Raw genomic sequence first — 20,414 nt, forward strand, 5'->3', positions numbered from 1 at the left:
TTTGAAAATGCGTTCATAAAATTCGGGTTGTGTATCATTTTAATGTCCAAATGAACGGCTGTCCAGCCCTCTCGTGGACTCGGATTTGGGCATCTTTCCACAATGTACAGCACCTGCATGAAACACGAAAGTCTGCAGGCTGTGATTGTACTGAATACACAACATTGCTGGAGAAACTCAGCAGGACCCAAAGGTATATCTTCCGCTCCTATGGACGTTGCGGTAGCTGCCGGGTTTACCTAGCGATGTCGTGTGTTTACTACAGTCTTTGCAATGTCGTTTCTCCAGGTCCTGTCATTTCACGCGTGTAATTGCACCCCTGTGTTGCACCCGTAGAAAGCGCGTGTCCCCAGAGCCCGCACACAAACACACACATACCCACGCTGCTCACTTCCTTGATGATGTGTTAATTACATAAGCACACGCAAATAAATCGCGGGAAAGAGGGAAAAAATGGCGACTTCTGGGGCAGGGAGCTGTGATTGCAACTAGATATACAGTATTGACACTCCCCTCGCTGGCCGGCGGTGTTGTGGATGCGTTGGGGACACAGTGATACGCGTGGAAAGGCTCTCTCTCGACAGGGTTCTTGACCGGCAGCGCGACTTGCAGAGACAGCTTGCAGGGAAGTGTGTGAGAGTGGAGCAGGTTAGTGCAATGATATATGCAGCTCCGATGGCTGGGAGGCCGGACTGCGGGGATTTGAAAATGCAAAGATGCGTTCTGAAGGTTGATTATGAAAATCACAATTATTCGGACCTAAGATTCCTTGCATTAAAATCAGAGAGATTGAATTCTGTTGAAAACACCCAAATCTCCCGGTTGTTTAAGGTGCCAGTTATCTAATGAAAACTAATGGGGTTTTCTTAATTATGATATTGCTGAATATACTGATTTTATGCAATATTTAAAAAATATATAATTTTACAGAATTGACCACATGGATATTGTAGGCATACAAATTAAATCCGATCAGCTGCAATCGATACTTTTTTGGTTCTAGGGCCCTGCTTGCGACCTGTTGAGTACTTTTTAAAAATATATACAAATGCTCCTTGGTACATCAATGAATATAAAAGGTAATAAAAGAATATACAAAGTAATTGCCTTCCACTAATTGTATACAGTATAACGTAATGGCGTTTATTAAAGTTGATTAGTTACATTTATCCTATGCAACATTTTAGTTCTGCATACTGCTACTTCTGATCATGACTGAAAGTTTAGAGTGAACCAGGGCACGGGATTGATAGTGTTTTCATCCAGTGTCATCTCTCGTTTTGATACAAGTTTCATATCATAAATGAATTCGAACGTGTTTGTAATTTTGCCGCGAATAAAACAAATTTAGTTGCAAAAAAATATAACGGCGCTGCTCTGAATGTCATGAGCCCAGGGTGACCTCACGGACGGGACTGACGTCGATTCGCGCCACTCAGAGCTTTCAGTGCGACTGTAGCAAACTTTAGACGAATCGCAGGCCTGCTTGGGCGGGGGCTCCGGCGACGTTTGCTGTGAGCCCATTGGTGAATCATTCTATGACGTTCAGGCGGAGGCGGATCTTTCTTTGCGCGCTTTAACGTTCAAAGGAAGTCCCTATTGAAAATGCATTTAGGATATCCTCTGTAATACATAATGTTCAAGTGCCTTGCAGTTTGGCATAGGCAAGCATCTCTCTCCATCCATCAGTGTCTCTGACCCTCAGAATTGTAGCTATTTAAAAAAAAATGTTATTAATATTTTCACACCAGCCTGTACAGCCGTATACATTGTTAGTGCCATCATTGTTGACTGTATATACAGACTCGTGTCTTTTCCACCCCCCACCCCACACACCTAATACAAAATAGCTTATCCAAACTTCGAGCAACAACAAAAAATTTTGTACATCAGGGAAATAAATAATAATTAGGGAACGGAAATTGTCGCGTTTCAGTGGGTGGCCATTGGGGTCGATATATGTTCCTGACTTTCCTTGATCGGGATTAGTGCGGGGGAGAGGACCCCACAGCAGGGAATGGGGGAATCAATCACCTATGTGGCACATGTACAGCTGCCACATCCTTTCACAAGTTATGTTATTTTCTCCTGGGGAACACAGCTCTGCATTTCCTTGTTCCATCGTTGGATACTAAGACTAGAGTTGGACTTCCAAGTTGCCTCAATGCATTTCCTGGCCACTGCCAATGAGATTAATACAAATTGGATTTCAAATTTGGACAGCTTCATTGTCCATTATGTTTCCCAACAGGAACAGTTCTGGGTCCTGCGGGAATCGTTTACCTATGATTTTCTCTAGGGCTTGGCCTAGATCCAACCAGAAGGGCCTCACCTTGGTACATGACCAGATTGCTTGCACGAACATCCCAATTACAATGCCACATGTAAAGCATTGGTCCAAGAGTTCTGTTCATTTTCTGAGGCGTTAGATACAGCTGAAGCAGAACATTATTTGCACTAACCTGTACCTTGCATTGATGACCATGGTCATGTTGTCCCGGCATAAGTCAGACCAGCATCTCTCATCAATTATAATACCCAAGTCTGACTCCCATCTTTCTCTCGATCAATGGAGGCCTGGTTTAGGTCCATTCAACTGGAGTAGGAAATACATTGCAGAAATTAATTTCTTTCCACTCCCCTTTTGAATCATGGTCTCTATGGTACTGCATCGAGGTAGGGTTATATGTGTACCAAATACATCCTGTATATAAAAAAAAAAGGATCTTATTTGAAGATAGCAGTGAAATGCCAGATTTGGCAAGTCATTTTTATTTTTGAGCTGCTTAAATGACATTAATTGCCCCTGCTCGTAACAATGCTCGATGCACATTATGCCATTACACTGCCAGGTGTCCAGGATCTTGTTTCCTACTGTTAATGGTATCAATTTATTAGGAGTCAGGGATGTTTTTGGTGACAGCTCCACTTTAGTGTTCTGATACTAGTTAATTGTGGTTCAGATACTAATCACTTGTTTTAATGTGGGACTGCCCTTCTTCCCTGACAACAATTTAGCGTCACATTTATAAATAAAGTCCTCTGCCATCCTCTCCCCCACCAGGTGCAGATCAATTTGTACCCAGGATGGTGCACTTCCTCCCTGGAAGTGAGAGGCGATGTATCTCGACTGAGCTGCCCAATAGTATTTTTTAAAGTCTGGCATTCTCAGTCCGCCCAGACTATAGTCCCATGTTAATTTTTCCATAGAGATCCTTGCCACCTTACCACTCCAGAGAAACATTCTGACTTTGTGTAGCAGCTGTTTGAAGAAACCCTGGGGCCACGGCATGGGCAATGTCTGAAAAAGATACTGGAATCCTGGCAACACATTCATTTTGATTCAGTTAACCCTGCCCACTAATGTTATGGACATCCATCTATTTAAATCCTCCTCGACTCTCTCCAGCAAGGGGGCATAATTAAACTTGTATAAATTATTCAAGTTGCCATCAATATTAACTCCAAGGTATTTGATCCCCTCCTGTGGCCACTTTAAATTTATATTTTCTTTTAAGCTGGCTGTAATTCCCCTCGTTGGTCCTTCAGTACCATGTGCAGTTGAGGCAAAGAAGTCACAGGGTCTGTCAGATATATCAGCATGTCATCAACAAATAAGTTTATTTTGTGCTCCTCCTGGTCCACTCTACAACCTGGCTCCTGTCAAATGGCTCAGCCAATGTTTCCATTGCTAGCACAAAGAGAGCCAGTGATAGTGGGTACCCTGTCTACTAGATCTGGAAAGTGGGAAAGCTGAAGAGATTTGTCCATTGCTCACAACCTTTGCCTTGGGCCCATAGTATAGCATTCTAACTTCTCCAGTACTTTAAATAAAAATTCCCACTCCAGTCTGTCAAAAGCTTTCTCTGCATCCAGGGAGACAGCCAATCCCCTCTTATTTCTGGTTTGTGCCAGATGTATTACACTCAACAGTCTGCCAATGTTGTCTGCTGCTTGTCTCTCTTGTCTGGTTTTTGTTAATTAATTTCGGCAGATGAAATGCCATTCTGTTTGCCAGGACTTTGGCAAGGATCTTGTAATCAGTATTTAGCAGAGAAATTGGTCTGTAAGAGGAGGACAAAAGTGGATCTTTACCCTTCTTTAAAATTATCGTAACAATTGCCGTTGTAAAAGATTCTTGGAGGGTCCACGTTTCCCTGGCCTGGCCTATCACCTCCATATACAGGGTCATTAAATTCTCGATAAAACTCAGGTGGGGATCCATCCTCCCCCAGAGACTTGCCAGTTTGTAGTGCACTCAATGCTTTCCCCAGCTCTTCCTTTGTAAGAGGAAGGTCTAGTCCCGCCTGCTCCTCCAGGCTTGAGTTTGGGAGATCCAATCTGACCAGAAACTCATCCATTTGATTAGGATTCCCAGCCAATTCAGATTTGTACAGTCCTTCATAAAATTTTCAGAAGGTCTCATTAATTTCCTTTGGTTTATGAGATCTAGCCATTCCCTGTTTGTATTGCATTTATTGTTCTAGAGGCTTGTTCTGCCCTTAACTGCCAAGCAAGGACCTTGTGAGCTCTCTTCCCCCAACTTGCAATACTTTTGCCTCGACCTCGTAATGGCCTTCTCCATACTATATGTCTGAAGCGCATTATATTCCAATTTCTTGTTTGTAAGAGCTCTATAATGGTCCTCCGAGCCTGATTCTTGAAAATCCTTTTCCAATTCCTCCATCTCCCTCATATAATTTTTTTTACTGTCTTTTTAGACCCAATTATCTGGCCCATGAAGTACACTTTGAGAGTGTCCCACAGAAGGAATTTATGTGGAGGAGAGGGGTGGTTGTCCTCACAGAACAGAGCCATTTCAGTTCTTATGAAACTAAAAAACTGGCTTTTTCAACCACAGAGTGCTAAGATGCCACCTGTATGCTGTGTCCTGCTGATCTGAAATTTCTATGGTCAGAACCAGGGGGGAATGGTCCAAGAGAAGCCTTGCCCTATATTCAACTTCCATGATCCTACCCTCTATATGGGCTGAAGCCAGAAAAATATATATTCTAGAGTAGGAGTCATGTTGCTTTGAGTAAAATGAGTAGTCCCTATTTCTGCCATGCATCTGTCAAATTCAACTCCCTCATGCAGCCACTCTAGTCCTTGTTATTCACTTTGTGGATTTATCCAGCACAGGATCCAGACAGGATTAATGTCACCCCATTAGAATATTTTTGTTCCCCTCTGCCAATCGTAGAGAAATGTCCTGTATAAATTTTTCATCATCATAGTTGGGGCATACACATTCATTAAGGTCCAGGATTCTGAATATAACTGACAGCGTACCATAACGAATCTTCGCAATTTGTCTGTAATCACCTTCTGCACCTGCACTGGGACACTCTTCCCCTTTCCCCACTAGGATTGCTAACCCCCTCCCCCCACCCCCTTACCTTTGAGCTATTACACCTGGGTTCCCTCCTAAATGTTTTTCCCCCATCTCCACCGCCATTCCCTTCCCTCCCCCCCCCCCACCCCACTCACCTCCAACGTCTTACTATCCGCCTATTGCTCCACTCTATCTGAACTGTGACAAGCCCTGGGGAAGAAAAATAACTCCACAAACCCATTTGCCCACAACACCATGACATGCATTCCCTCACAACCATACCCCTCCAAATCATAAAAGGGAACATATACCCCACACACACCAAACATAAATCTCACTTGTCCTCCACTCACACCTCTGGCAGTTGCCCTCGTTCTCTCACTGCCATTGCTTCTTACCATACGGTCACCATGACTCTCCATCTTCACCCTCACCTCTCTCCACTCATCCAGTCACAGAACCCTCCAGACCCTTTCATAAAACATCTTTTATCTTATTTTGAAATCAGAAAACAGCCAAAACCCCATTGCTTATATAACACAGAAATCTTAGTCCTCCCAGTCCGTCAGTTTTAATAAATTTAAAATCTTATTGCCCCTTTTATTCTTTTCCACCATTTAGTGCCAGCAGGATATTTATAAACTGACAAACTTTCTGTTTAAAATAAAAAAAATCATTCTCCTCCCCACCCCCCCCCCCCCCACCGCCGGAAATTTGATTTTAAAGGTAGCGGGATGACAAGGAATACAATCATAGCCCTTTTGCTTTGCCGATCACTTAACCAGTTCAAAGTCTGCTTCTTAAGCAGAGCAGCATGAGTTTCTCGATAAAAGAACACTTTTGACTCCCTGTACTCCAAGGGAGCTCCCCTCTGGATTGCCCCTTTTGCCGCTGCCCCTAATATGTTTTCACGATCTTGAAAATATTTTAACTTTATAAGGATCGACCGGGGTCTTTGTCTCAGTCCTGGCTTAGGGATTGGGGCTCTAAAGTCTCTTTCTATTTTAATGGGGGTTCTTAGCAACTCATTTCCTAGTACTTAAAGGGATCCATTTAGTTAGGACTCTGTAAGATTTCCCCCCCCCCCCCACCCAAGTCTTCTTTCAATCCCACTATTTTAATGTTGCAGTGTTTTCTGAAGTTCTCCAGGAAGTTCAACTTCACCCATAACTCATCTCTTTCTTTGAGGAGACCTTTTTTTGCTTCATTGTAGCAATTCTATCCTCCACTGCCCCCAATCTCTCGACTATCTCTGTCACCCTGCCTGTTATATTCACCAGGGCCCCCTCCATCCTGTCTAATTTTTCTGACATGTCTCTGGCCATTCTGTCCACTATCTTCTTCAACCTGTCAGAGTCTGTAAAATGCCTCTTATGGAGGGCTCCGGGCTCTCCTTCTCCCTTTTCTATAGCTTCCGACCTCTCCTGACCTTGTGTCAGTGTCCCTCACTCCCTCGACCACCGCCATGGCTGTCATCCTGCAGACCCATATCACCGACTCGACAGTTATCTTTATTACCGCGTCATTGTCCCGGGCAGTCCACTCTGAGCTCATCAATCCCGAGCTTGTGCTGGCTCCATTCAAGCCCACCATCTCTCGCTTTGACGCCCCCACTAGCGGATCCTGACCATCGGAGAGCCCACCGATTAGCACGCAAACTTGTGAGTTGCGGGGGGTGGGGGGAAAAAAGCTGTCCCCTCTCACTTCCCTTCTCTTGTCCCCGGGCCCTCACTAACTTCTTGGCCACACGGGACCGCTCCTATGTTCTGGCAGCAGCCTGATTGTGGGACTCCCGTCGGGGTGGGGGACCATGTCTTCTTCCGCAGCTCTCAGGTTGGCACAGCCATTGTTCCCAATACAAGGGCACCTCCACTTGCCTTAGATACTTGTTGGGCCACCCAATTCCCTCACTGTGCTTTCCCTTTTTTTTGTTGATTGAAGTTTCTTCATCCTCTTCCTTCAATCGGGCAGGATTTTTTTCGATTTTAGGATTTTTTAACGCTGTTTTCTGATCTATAGAGCTCCTTGGATCTGCGACCTCCTAGACCAGGGGTGTCAAACTCAAATTCACGGAGGGCCAAAATTAAAAACTTGACTAAGTCGAGGGCCGAACTAAATATTTATTGAAAATTTTCAACAACATCTGCATGTTTTCTCTTCTTTCAACATATGTAATGTTAAACTTTTTCTTATTAACAATAAATGTTTAATAATAGTTTTGGATAAACTCTTTCCAGAAGCATTAACAAATGAGAAATAAAATATTCAATAAATAATATTTCCCTTTAGAGGATTTGTCAAATGTTGCTAGTGTGCTGTCGAATAGTAAAATCTGAGGGCTATTGAGAATGTGGAGAATAACATGATTCCTGAAACAATCAAATGGGTGTCTGATTGTGGGCATGAACTCTAGCAGGGTTATTTGCCATGCCCTTTTTCCATTGGTACAGATATCCTTTGATTTACACACTTTTCAAGTTTTATGCCTAATGAGCTTGTATCTAGGTGCAGGACCATTTTTAACCAGGAATATATTTATCACTGTGACTTGAAACTATTGGAAGATCGTTTTATCCTGAGATTAAAGTAACTTACTCAGGCCTGTGTGCGGGAGGGCGGGGTTTGCGGGCGATCGGGTTGGACAATGACAGTGCGGGGGCATCGGCTCTCGCTGCAGGGCGGCATCTCGGCGGATCAGCGGCCCCGTCACCATGAGTCGCGGGTCAGTCTGCGGCAGGGAGGGGGAGAGGGCAACGGTCCTGGCGAGGTCAGGCCCCCCCCCTGAGTTTCTCCCAGACCTCCCTTGACCTGCTGAGTTTCTCCCGGACCTCCCTTGACCTGCTGAGTTTCTCCCGGACCCCCCTTGACCTGCTGAGTTTCTCCCGGACCTCCCTTGACCTGCTGAGTTTCTCCCGGACCTCCCTTGACCTGCTGAGTTTCTCCCGGACCTCCCTTGACCTGCTGAGTTTCTCCCGGACCTCCCTTGACCTGCTGAGTTTCTCCCGGACCTCCCTTGACCTGCTGAGTTTCTCCCGGACCTCCCTTGACCTGCTGAGTTTCTCCCGGACTTCCCTTGACCTGCTGAGTTTCTCCCGGACCTCCCTTGACCTGCTGAGTTTCTCCCGGACCTCCCTTGACCTGCTGAGTTTCTCCCGGATCTCCCTTGACCTGCTGAGTTTCTCCCGGATCCCCCTTTGACCTGCTGAGTTTCTCCTGGACCCCCCCTTGACCTGCTGAGTTTCTCCCGGACCCCCCCTTGACCTGCTGAGTTTCTCCCGGACCTCCCTTGACCTGCTGAGTTTCTCCCGGACCTCCCTTGACCTGCTGAGTTTCTCCCGGTCCTCCCTTGACCTGCTGAGTTTCTCCCGGACCCCCCTTGACCTGCTGAGTTTCTCCCGGACCCCCCTTGACCTGCTGAGTTTCTCCCGGACCCCCCTTGACCTGCTGAGTTTCTCCCGGACCCCCCTTGACCTGCTGAGTTTCTCCCGGACCCCCCTTGACCTGCTGAGTTTCTCCCGGACCCCCTTTTCTTTCCGTGCTGGTGTCCCAGGACCTTTCCAGGGCAGTCTCCGTGCTCAGGACCGCGCTGGGATCCCGGTCAGCAGTGGAAGAGCAGGTGAGCGCGGCTAATCCCGATCCAGCCCACGCCACTCCCGAGATTGGTGGGGGGTTCCACCCTACCTGCCCGACCAGCCTCGCTCTCCACGTGTACTCCGGGCACCCGATGCTGGTCCGGTGGGAAGGCGCAGGGTGGCCGGCGCCCCCATCGCCCGGTGGGGTGCCCCAATCTTCTCTCCGGCGTCCCGACTCCATCTGCAGCTCCAAGAAACGCTGTTCCACTGGGGTTCCGGGCGCTGGAAGCGGCCTTGGCTTCCCCTGACACCGGCCAGCCGCGCTGAGGTGGGGGGGTGGGCGGGGGGACACGACAGCGTGTTTATAAAACCACCCACCACTACTTTTCAAGGACCAGGATTTTTCTCTCTCTCTCTCACCCTGGGACACAGCGGTTACTGTGCATGCGCTATACTGGCGTGGCGGCTAGCGGGCCACCTCTAATACATTTTTGATATGATCTTGCGGGCCAAATATAATTACATTGGCCCGCGGGCCAGAGTTTGACATGTGTGTCCTAGACACTCACAATCATGTGACCTCCCGGAATGTAGTTGATGCCTCCCCCGTTTACAACTATGATATTAATCCATGTATCATTTTCATTCTGTATCTGCCTCTGCTTCTTTTCCCTTCCAGTTTTCCAGTTGTAACTAAATTTCCCAATGTATCTCTTTGCATGATGTGTCCAAAGAATTTTGATTACAGTTTTCTGATTCGTTTTGTTTTTGTTCCTTTCAGAACTTCTTCATTTATTTTCCTGTCCATATAGCATTCTTATGAGACACCACATCCCTGCTGCATTATTTTTTCCATTGGATTTGTGATGCAATACATACACTCACATTTAATTTAGAAGGACTTGCATTTATTATTGTACCTTTAGAACATCCAAATGCTCTTCACAGCTTTTGTAGAATAGTTACTGCTGTGAAATCAGTAGTCAATTTGTAAAAAAAAAATACATTAAATGGCAAAGTTCTAGTGACCAGCTGATCTGATCTTGTGAATATAATTTGAAGATATTTGCCCCTGACCCTGGGGTGAACTCCAGTGATTGTTCAGCACCTCACTCTGAAATAGTGCAGTTTTCTCCATGTTCATCCAGAATTTTTTGCTCCTGTCCTAAATGGGATTTGACGCAGAACATTTTGACTCTGAGTTAGCAGGCCAACCTAAGCTGCCACTGGCCCCACCAATGCTGAGTTGCACAAGTGACCTACAGGTGAATGAATGAAACCTTGTAGAGTTAAATACACAAACTTGCTGGAGAATGCAACAGGTCCCTTCATAAGGTACAAGCAGAAAGGAGGCAGGTGCCCGAATGAAAAGAAACATAATGCAAAGGCAATAGGGGTTATATACAGTCCTCCAAATAGTGGCTCTGATGTGGGAATCAGTATAAATAAAGAATTAAAAATGGCATGTCAGAGTGGTAGTGATACAGTAGTTATGGGTGAATTCAACTTGCAAGTGGACTGGGAAAATCAAGTAGGTGTGGGAAAGCTAGAGAATGAGTTTATTGAATGTCTCCGAGATACATTCTTGGAGCAGCTTGTGACGGAACCTACCAGGGAGAAGTTGATTCTGGACTTGATACTGTGTAATGATGTGGAGTTAATAAGGGACCTTGAGGTAGGGGTGCAATTAGGTAATAGTGACCATAATATGATTACTTTTAATCTGCAAATGGAAAAGGAGAAGAGAAAGAAGTCAGAAAAATTAGTGCTACAGCTAAATAAGGGTGACTATACAGCTATGAGGGAGGAGCTAGCCAAAATAAAATGGAAGGACATTCTAGCTGGGAGGACAACTGGGCAAATATGGCAGGTATTTCTAGACAGTTTTCAGAGGATTCAGGATATATTCATCCCAAAGAGGAGGAAAGGCTCTTCGAAGAGCAAATGGCAGCTGTGGCTGACAAAGGAGATCAAGGGCAGTATCAGGTCTAAAAGAAATAAGTATAAGATGCCAAAGCAGAGTGGGAGGTTAGAGGATTGGGAGGGCTTTAAAAACCAACAGAGAGAAACTAAGAAAGTAATTCAGGAGGGAAAAATAAAGTATGGGGGCAAATTGGCAAGTAATAATGGGATAGCAAAAGCTTCTTCAGATATGTTAAAAGGAAGAAATTGGTTAGGGCCAAAATTGGGCCCTTGAAAATGGAGAAAGGTGAAACTCATTGGGGACAAGGAGATGGCTGAGGAATTTAACAATTACTTTGCATCTGTTTTCACCGAGGAGGATATAGGTTATAATCAGAATAGGGGTAAAGGTCAAGCAGTATCTAGGGACTTGGTGAAATTACCGAAGGAAACAGAGAATTTGATGGATAATCAGATTCAGAAGCAGGTGGTTGTGAGCCAATTGTTAGAACTGAGGCTTGATAAGTCCCCTGGGCCTGATGGGCTGCATCCCAGAGTGCTTAGAGAGGTTGCTCTGGAAATTGTGGAAGCACTAATTGACATTTTTCAAGGTTCTTTAGATTCTGGGGAAGTGCTTGCAGTCTGGAGAGTGGCTGATGTTGTACCACTTTTTAAGAAGAGAGGGAGAGAGAATATGGGAAATTATAGACCGGTCAGCCTGACATCGGTGGTGGGGAAGATATTGGAATCCATCATTAAAGGAGAAATAGCAGAACACTTAGGAAGGAATAATAGTATCGGTGGTAGTCAGCATGGGTTCCTTAAAGGAAAATCTTGCTTGACTAATCTCCTGGAATTTTTCAAGGACGTAACAAGGAGGGTGGACTCAGGAGAGCCAGTGGATGTAGTGTACTTAGACTTTCAGAAATCCTTTGATAATGTCCCACACAGGAGGCTAGTTTGCAAAATTAAGGAGCATGGTATCAGGGGTAGGGTGCTATCATGGATAGATAGTTAGTGAGAAATAGGAAACAGAGGGTTGGGATAAACGGGTCATTTTCTGAATGGCAGGATGTGATGAGTGAGTCCCACAGGGGTCGGTGTTGGGCCCTCAGTTGTTTATCATTTATGTAAATGATTTGGATGAGGGGATAAATAACTACATATGCAAATTTGCAGATGGCACTAAACTGGGGGTAGTGTGAAGAGCGAAGAGGATGTCAGGAAATTGCAAGGGGACTTGGACAGTTTAGGGGAGGGGGTGGAAAGATGGCAGATAAAGTTTAATGTGAGTAAATGCGAGGTTGTCCATTTTGAAGGCAGAAACAAGAGAGCAGAATATTATTTAAATGGTGTTAAGCTAGGGAGTGGGGTAATGCAAAGGGACCTGGGTGTACTTGTTCACCAGTCATTGAAAACTAACATGCAGGTTCAGCAAGTGGTGAAGAAGGTGAATGGTATGTTGGCTTTCATAAAGAGGGGATTGGAGTATAGGAGTAGAGAAGCCCTCCTGCAGTTGTACAGGGCCATGGTGAGACCTCACCTGGAGTATTGCGTCCAGTTCTGGTCCTCGTATTTAAGAAAGGACATAGAGGGAGTACAGCACAAGTTTACAAGATTAGTTCCTGGGATGGCAGGATTGTCCTACGCGGATAGGTTAGAAATACTTGGATTATATGCGATGGAGTTAAGAAGGATGAGGGGAGACATGATTGAGGTATTTAGGATTATCAAAGGGCTTGACAAGGTGAAATCAGAGCACATGTTCCCAATGATGGGTGAGACGAGGACTAGAGGGCATGGTTTAAGAATATAGGGAACACCATTTAAGACAGAAATGAGGAGAAATGTTTTTACCCAGAGAGTTGTGGGTCTGTGGAATGCATTGCCATAGAGGGTAGTGGGGGCGGATTCGTTGGATAGATTTAAGAGAGAGTTGGATAAGGCTCTTGTGGGGAGGGGAGTTAAGGGTTATGGGGATAAGGCTGGGATTGGTTATTAAAAGGGAAAGATCAGCCATGATCCGATAAATGGCGGTGCTGGCTCAAAGGGCCAATTGGCCTACTCCAGCACCTATCATCTATTGGAAAAAGTGAGGGGAAGTAAGGAGAGGAGGGAGGGGCCAAGGGAGGAGCACAGGCCAACAGGCATGAGATGAGAGGTAACAGGATGAAGGGATGTCTAAATGAAGAGGAAGGTGGTGGGGAGCTGAAGGAAAGGAGACAGAGGGAGGGGTAAAATGAGACTCAGGAGAGGGGGCTAACGGAAACTGGAGAAGTTAATGTTAATGCTGCCTGGTTGGAGAGTGACCAGATGGAATATTACTGTATATACCTATGTAAAGGTTAACGCCCCCCCCCCCCAATCTTTGGCTAAAACATCTAGCATTTTGGTCACGCACCTCAGCGCTGGGCACCTGCAGGCTGGAGCTCCCAAAGCCTTAGTTCCGAATTCACGCCATGGCTGCCCGTCCATCGGAGCTCCTGACATCTCAAAAGTGGACTTACCACCCAGTCCCATCCATACACCCTTCGGAGCTACTGACACCTCGACAGCCTCAGTCCCACCCACCCACCCAATGGAGCCTCCAAAGCATCAAACATGGACTTACCACCCAGTCCCAGCCAGCTGTCCAGCCCATTGGAGCTCCCACTGCCTCAAACAACAGATACTTATCACTGTCAAAAGTAGTATTCATATAATAGTCGACCCCATCAATTTAATGTTTAAAAAATGGTCTACAAAACTCGACTGGATGGGGTAGAGTTTGTTAAATGTATTCAGGAAAGTTTTCTTTTTAATATGTAGAAGAACTGACTTGAGGGGGGCAGTATTGGATCTCCTATTAGGGAATGAGATAGGTCAGGTGACAGAGGTTTATATTGGGGAACACTTTGAGTCTAGTGATCACAAAGTTATTAGTTTTAGGCTAGTAATGGAAAAGAATAGAGATGGGCCAAAGATTGAGATTCTTGATTGGAAGAATGCACATTTCAAGAGGATGAGAAAAAAATTGGAGGGTGTGGATTTGGATAAGGTATTTTTAGGGAAGAATGTAGCAGATTAATGGAGGATATTCAAAGGAGAACTTCTGAGAGCACAAAGTTGGTATGTCCCCGTGAGGATTAAAAGAAAGGCTTGAAACTGTAGGGAGCCTTGGTTTTCAAAAGATATTGGGAACTTGGTTCGGAGGAAGAGGGATGTGGACAACAGGTATAAACATCAGGGAATAGGTGAATTGCTTGAGGAATATAAGGAGTGTTTTTAAAAAAAAAAAAAAAAAAAATCTTAAGAAAGAAATAAGAAAGCCTAAAAGGAGATATGAAGCTGTTTTGGCAGGAAAGACAATTGAAGAGTGCAGTGAATCAAAGGGATTTGGGAGTCATGATACATAATTCCCTGAAAGTTGAATCACATGTCGATTTAGTATTTTAGCTTTCATAAATCAGAGTATTGAATACAATAGTTGGGATGTTATGATGAAGTTGTATAAGGAATTGGTGAGACCAAATTTGGAATACTGTGTGCAGTTTCGGTCGCCGAATTACAGGAAAGATATAAACCGTATAGAGAGAATGCAGAGGAGGTTGCTGGGATTTCAGGGTTTGAAATACAGGGAAAGGTTGAGCAGTCTGGGACTTTATTCCATAGAGCGTAGAAGGTTGAGGGGTGATTTGATAGAGGTATCCAAGATTAAAGGGGGAAAGATAGAGTCAATGTGGACAAGCTTTTTCCATTGAGAGTGGTGGAGAGTCAAACAAGAGGGCATGGATTGAGAGTAAAAGGGGAAAAGTTTAGGGGGAAAATGAGGGAAATGTTTTCACGCAGAGCATGGTGGGGGTGTGGAATGAACTTCTGACAGGTGGTAGAAGCGAGATCAATATTAATGTTCAAGAAAAAGTTGAATAGGTACATGGACAGTAGAGATGTGGAGGGTTATGGGCTGAATGTGGGTCAGTGGGACTAGGTGGGAGAAGATGTTTGGCACGGACTTGTAGGGCTGAACTGGCCTGTTTCTGTGCTGCATATGGTTATATGAGTATATACGGTAGATGTTGTTCCTCCTATAGATGTGTCTGTCGGTGTTGAAGTGGTGTGTGGAATTAAAATGGTTGGCCACTTGGAGGTCCCTGTTATTGCAGCGGACAGCCTGTTGTGGTCTGCTTTACATTGGAGAGACTGGATGCAGTCTGGGAGATCGTTTCATTGAGCGCCTTCGCTCTGTCTGCTGCATTAACAGGAACTTCTTGGTGGCCATACACCATTCCTAAATCAACATAACTATCATGCATTGTCAAATCGAGGCTACCAACTACTTGGTGGAATAATGCCTAATATCCCTTTTGGGCATTCTCCAATGAGACAGTATTAACATTGACATTTCCAGTTCCCATTAAGCCCCTCCCCTAAGTCACTCTCTTTCTCTATCCCTCTTTCTCCTTTTCTCTCCATTCACAAAGCTACCTCCTAACCCTTTAATCTCAAATTATTTCTCTTCTACCCTTCCACTCATATTAACCTATAAAGAATTATGGGAAGGGAGCTTCTGCTGTGGTAAGTAGGCCAACAAAGAGTTAATGCTTCAGTAGTTTGAGCAGTCCACAGGTACAGAGCATAGCAGGACTCAAATGGGACAGGAATATTAAACAAGAGATATGCCATACTGTATCAGAAAGTTATTGGATTGTAAATCACAGAAGTAGCTGTAAAGGTAGGAGAGAAGTAGCAAAAATGTTAGCATGGCAAAATTTAAAAAAAACATTTAAAACTACATTCCAAACTGCACGTAGGCACCCATCTAAAGGACTATATAAGCTGAGCAAGAATAATGTATACTTTGAGTGAGGTTCCGTGCAGGGAATGAGTTACATTGTTTACTCTTTCTTTGTACTCACCATTGGTGTGATATAATAAATAAGTGATTGTATGCTTTTTGGTTCTGCTGTTGATTGTTTTATTACAGTGCAGGTCAACTTCAACACACCTGTATCCACCCATCTCCTTTCATCTCTCCTCCCCCTACCTTTTTAATCAGGCACCACCTACTTTTTGCTCATACCTTGATGAAGTCTCCGGCCTGAAATGTTAATTATCCTTTGCTTCCTATGGACACTATGTGACCTGCTGCATTTCTCCAGCTCTTTTGTGTTCTGCCCTACAATCGCCGCATCTGCAGACTTTCCTGTTTAACTTATCGAGTTGAATCACAGCACAGTAACTAAAATAAGTAGCTTGTATATTACTGAAACATTGTTACCAAAATATAAAATGGAGTTGCACTGTACTTAATTCTGCATTCTTACAGACCATAAAATGTAACTGCATACTCACTTGCAATTTTAAAGATCTAAATGAGTCCTTTTAAAAGGAGGGGGCTCGTGATAATACCAAGACAGAAATAAAACATGAAAATCTGCGGACACTGTGGTTGAAGTAACAACATAAAGCTGGAGAAACTCAGCGGGTCAAGCAGTGTCCTTTATACGGCAACGGTAAAAATACATAACTGTTTTAGCCTGAAATGCCAGCTATGTATTTTCTCAAGCTTTGTGTTTTTTAATAATACCAAGACACTTTAATAAAGAATTCTGCAATTTAATAAGATTGATGCTTTTAATAAAAATAGCCTTGAGTAGTGTCAGAAAGGTTTGATTGAGAAATACAAAGGTGCCCTTCAATATAAATGATGCTTAAAGACAGGAATGAATACATTAATTAATTTATTGTGCGGATGCAGTGAATGGCTTATTTTTGCAGCTTCCCAGATACGGAAAACACATTAACACAAATTAAGTACAGTAAAACCCCAAATATTTGGCACAATGGGGATTGGTAGATGCTGGACGAGTTTATTTTCTGGTTGCTTGAGACTTACAATGCCTAATCTGTACACCTGCATTAGAATAAGTCAAGTTTCTTGTCATCTGATTGTACAAATACAACCTGATAAAACAGCGTTCTCTCGTCCTCGGTGCAAAACATGCAGACATGCAACCAGACATAAGACGAGCAAAATATAGACAAACAGTGCATATGCAGGTCAGGTATTCATATATACAAATATATAAATAAATATATATGTATGAATATGAAAGTCTTGGATGGTTAGTCTGAACAGTTCCTTTGGTCATTCAGCAGTCTCACTGCCCTTGGGAAGAAGCTGTTCCTCAGCCTGGTGGTGCTGGCTCTGATACCCCTCTATCTCTTTCCCGACAGGAGCAGCTTAAAGATGCTGTGTGCAGGGTAGAAGGGATCCTCAATGATTTTGCGCACCCTCTTCACACAATGATCCAGGTATATTACGTAGATGAGGGCAGAGGGAGACTCCATTGATCCTCTCTGCCACTCCCATAGTTCTGTCGATGGATCTTTGATCCATTTCTCTGCAGCAAGCGTACTACACTGTGATGCAGCCAGCGAGGATGCTCTAGATAGAGTCCTATAGCAGGTGGCCAGTAGCCTTTCAGTCTTCTCAGGAAGTACAGTCACTGTTGTGGAGATATTGATAGGTCACAAGTTAAGTGATTGTGGGGGGGGGGGTGGGGGGGTGGGGGTGGAGTTTAAAAGACAAAAATACGATACTGTACTTACACTGAACAAACTCCACTTGCATGAATTATATAAACCTTAAAGCATTTTACTTTATTTTCAATCACATTCTTTCCCCTTCACAGAGCTGCTCGAAAGACGAACAACAATATTATAGGTAATTAATTCCCCCCACCCCGCCCCAGTACAGATGAAGCCTCTGACCAGGGTGACTCTTTACTAAGCAGGGATAAAGAGACACTTAAAGGTTCACCTCCATGATGAGCAGCATCAACCATCTTTTCATCCTGAGCGATGCCATTACTGCTTCACACAACTTTATTCAAGCAGCCACTACAAGCAAAGCACAACCACTGGCTGAATACTTGCTCCCATCTTCACCAAAGATTTATGTGTTACTTCCAAGAACATTTACATTTTTAAACTTGTGCATTTTTTTACCTATTATTTTATTGTTATTTATTTTAATATTTTAATATTTATTTTCTTTTCTTTAAATTTTTTTGGCCAGTTGCTTGAATTCTGGGTGCCAGGGGTTTAACTGTATAATGAAGATGCCACGAAGAGGAATAAAAATGATAGCCCCCCCTCCCGCCCCTTCCCAGGACTCTGCACAAAGTTTATGGGCCTCCTTCCCTGTGAAACAGTCAAGTTTATTTGGTTCCTTCCCTACTTCTACCAGCTACATAATAAACATGAAAAATATTTTATGATTTCAGTCTGTGGCGCTCCTTAAATGTGCGATAGACCCCAAGGAAGCTGTGTGGTCCCCATTAAGATTGGCTCCTTTAGACAATGCTCCTGTGGAGGTTTGCTGGAGATGCTAATGACATGCGGGCTGTCGTCAAACCCTTTAGAATGCTGGGGACTTGCTATACTTTCTTGACCGTTGCTTTGTTAATATTACTTTTGCACTTTGGCCTTTTTGACTGATATTAACAATGAACTGAAAGCATACACTTCAGAATGATCCTTGAAGTTTGGAGGTGCATTTCAAGAATGGATATAAATTTTCCAATCACCATGCAATTATTAAAATAAAGTTGAAATGCAAGAGATTTAGAATTAAATGAGCAAATGTCTCAATACACTGTAATGATTTTATTTGCACAAACATAATGAAGTCTGTAAATTTTAAATTTGGATCATCAGAAGGCTTAATTGCATTCACACAGTGCGAGCTTCTCATTAACTTCCATTGTACTCTTGAGGAATTAGAAATAAAATGGAGAGCCCATCAATTTTAAATTTGTGGGGCTGGTGAATGTGCGACAACTGTCATCCCAGGAATGATGTATTGTCAAAGATACTTTTTTATTCCCGATTTAATTAAACAAATAAATTACTTCCACCCTTGGAAGTGACTTAATCCTTGCTGTGTTTCAATATATAAATGATATTACAAATAACTCAAAATGTAATGCTTTCCCTCTTTTATTCCCATGCTGAAAATCTATTTGTCAAGGTACACAGGGAGCCATTTACCATGAGAATAACATGTATAGGGTGACAAAGTAAAAAAGTGGTATATTGACTGAGTAAAATAAAGGGTATTGTGTAAAGCTTCTACCTGGATTATAGATTACAGATTCCCCAATCATTACCTCATTTTCTAGAAGATGTAAAAAGACCGCTACTTATTCCTTGGAAGGTGGGAAACAAAATGAAGTGGAAGGATATCAGATGATAGGAGATTGATATCCAATTGTGCTCTGTGAACTGTTTTGCATGCTTTAGATCTAATATTCTTAATGGGGGGGGGGGGGGGGGGGAGGGGTGGACATTGGAATCTCCATCAAACCTCTCCATGTGTACTGTGTAAAGCTGCCATTCTCTATGGGGGCCATAGCACATTTAAGGGGGGGGTGGGCCATGGACTGAATTCATGAATTTTTCTTTGCATGTAGTCGGTGGGAGAGAAGTACAGAAGAAACCAACTAAATTTGACTGCTTCACAGGGAAGGGGGCTCATAAGCTTTGAGCAGAGTTCTAAGGGGGACACAGCTATAAAATGATTGAGAATGGCTGGTGTGGATCCCATCTGTTGTCTTGGATGTATCTCTGGAGTAATGTTAAACCCTTCTGTAAATGGTTTAAGCTTTGTGTCCCATTACAGGGGAATCAAAGGAAAAAAGATTTTGATGTATTTGTGGAGATGACAATAAATGGAATCTTGATTCTTGAGGTTCTGTGGTGATTTTTTTTTTCAGAATTAGAATTCCAGTTTGTTCGGTATATTTGAGGATATTCGGTATATTGCTGGTTTGCTAACATTGAAATTGTATGATTAATGTGTATTTTTTTTCTTGTACTTTGATTTTACAGCAAGAGGAAGGGCTGATGGAGAAACGCACTTTGGAACTGAGCAATGTTGGTATCATCAACAAAAAAATCAAAAAAATCCCTGTCAAACCTCTGCAAAATGGAACCGCACACATACACCAGGAATGTGCATTTACTGAAGGGCAGTACGTCTTGTCAAGATGGACAGATGGGTTGGTCTACCTTGGAAAGATCAAGAAGGCATGAATATTGACTAAAACAATTCAATTTTGCTTTTAATAAAATGGCTCTGCAATATAGCATAATATTATGGAGGTTGTACTGAGGGGCTGTGCTCCAAGACTAACCTCAGCTTCAATCAAGTTATTTCAGTCCAGCCACAACATGGAAGCATACCCCGATCTGTCCCGTCCTCCCCAAAACCAAGAGAAGTCCATTCTACCACTTACTTTCTGATCACTATTTTTAAACATTCAAGAAATAACAGAAGGGGATGTGAAAAATACTATGAAGTTACAGATAATCTGCTCACCCATTATCAGCGAGTTTGCAGTTCGTGGGTATCAAGGAAAATAAAATCCCCAAATAGGCACATTAGAGGGTAGTGCTGGAGAGAGAACAGAGGAGATTCATCAGGATAGGACCTGGACTGGAAGATTTTACTTGTGGGGAGAGATTGGATGGATTGGGTATGTTGTTCTGAAGGGTGCCTATGAGAGGTGTATAAAATTGTAATCAGCACAGATAAGGCCTATTTTCCTCAGTAGGTGTAT

The 20,414-nt window shown here is 43.6% G+C and overlaps 1 protein-coding gene across 1 annotated transcript in view; it reads left to right on the top strand.

Annotated features, from left to right (window-relative positions):
* Window positions 1-451: 451 nt before the first annotated feature.
* Window positions 452-20,414, top strand: part of phf19 (PHD finger protein 19) — a 60,015-nt gene continuing 40,052 nt past the window's right edge. The window contains exons 1-2 of the mRNA XM_069887613.1: window positions 452-648; window positions 19,684-19,881. Coding sequence (XP_069743714.1) covers window positions 19,699-19,881 — 183 coding nt within the window. The 5' untranslated portion in view covers window positions 452-648; window positions 19,684-19,698. The remainder of the gene's footprint in view (window positions 649-19,683; window positions 19,882-20,414) is intronic.

The sequence above is a fragment of the Narcine bancroftii genome, chromosome 1 (genome assembly GCF_036971445.1).
Source record: "Narcine bancroftii isolate sNarBan1 chromosome 1, sNarBan1.hap1, whole genome shotgun sequence".
Lineage (NCBI taxonomy): Eukaryota > Metazoa > Chordata > Chondrichthyes > Torpediniformes > Narcinidae > Narcine > Narcine bancroftii.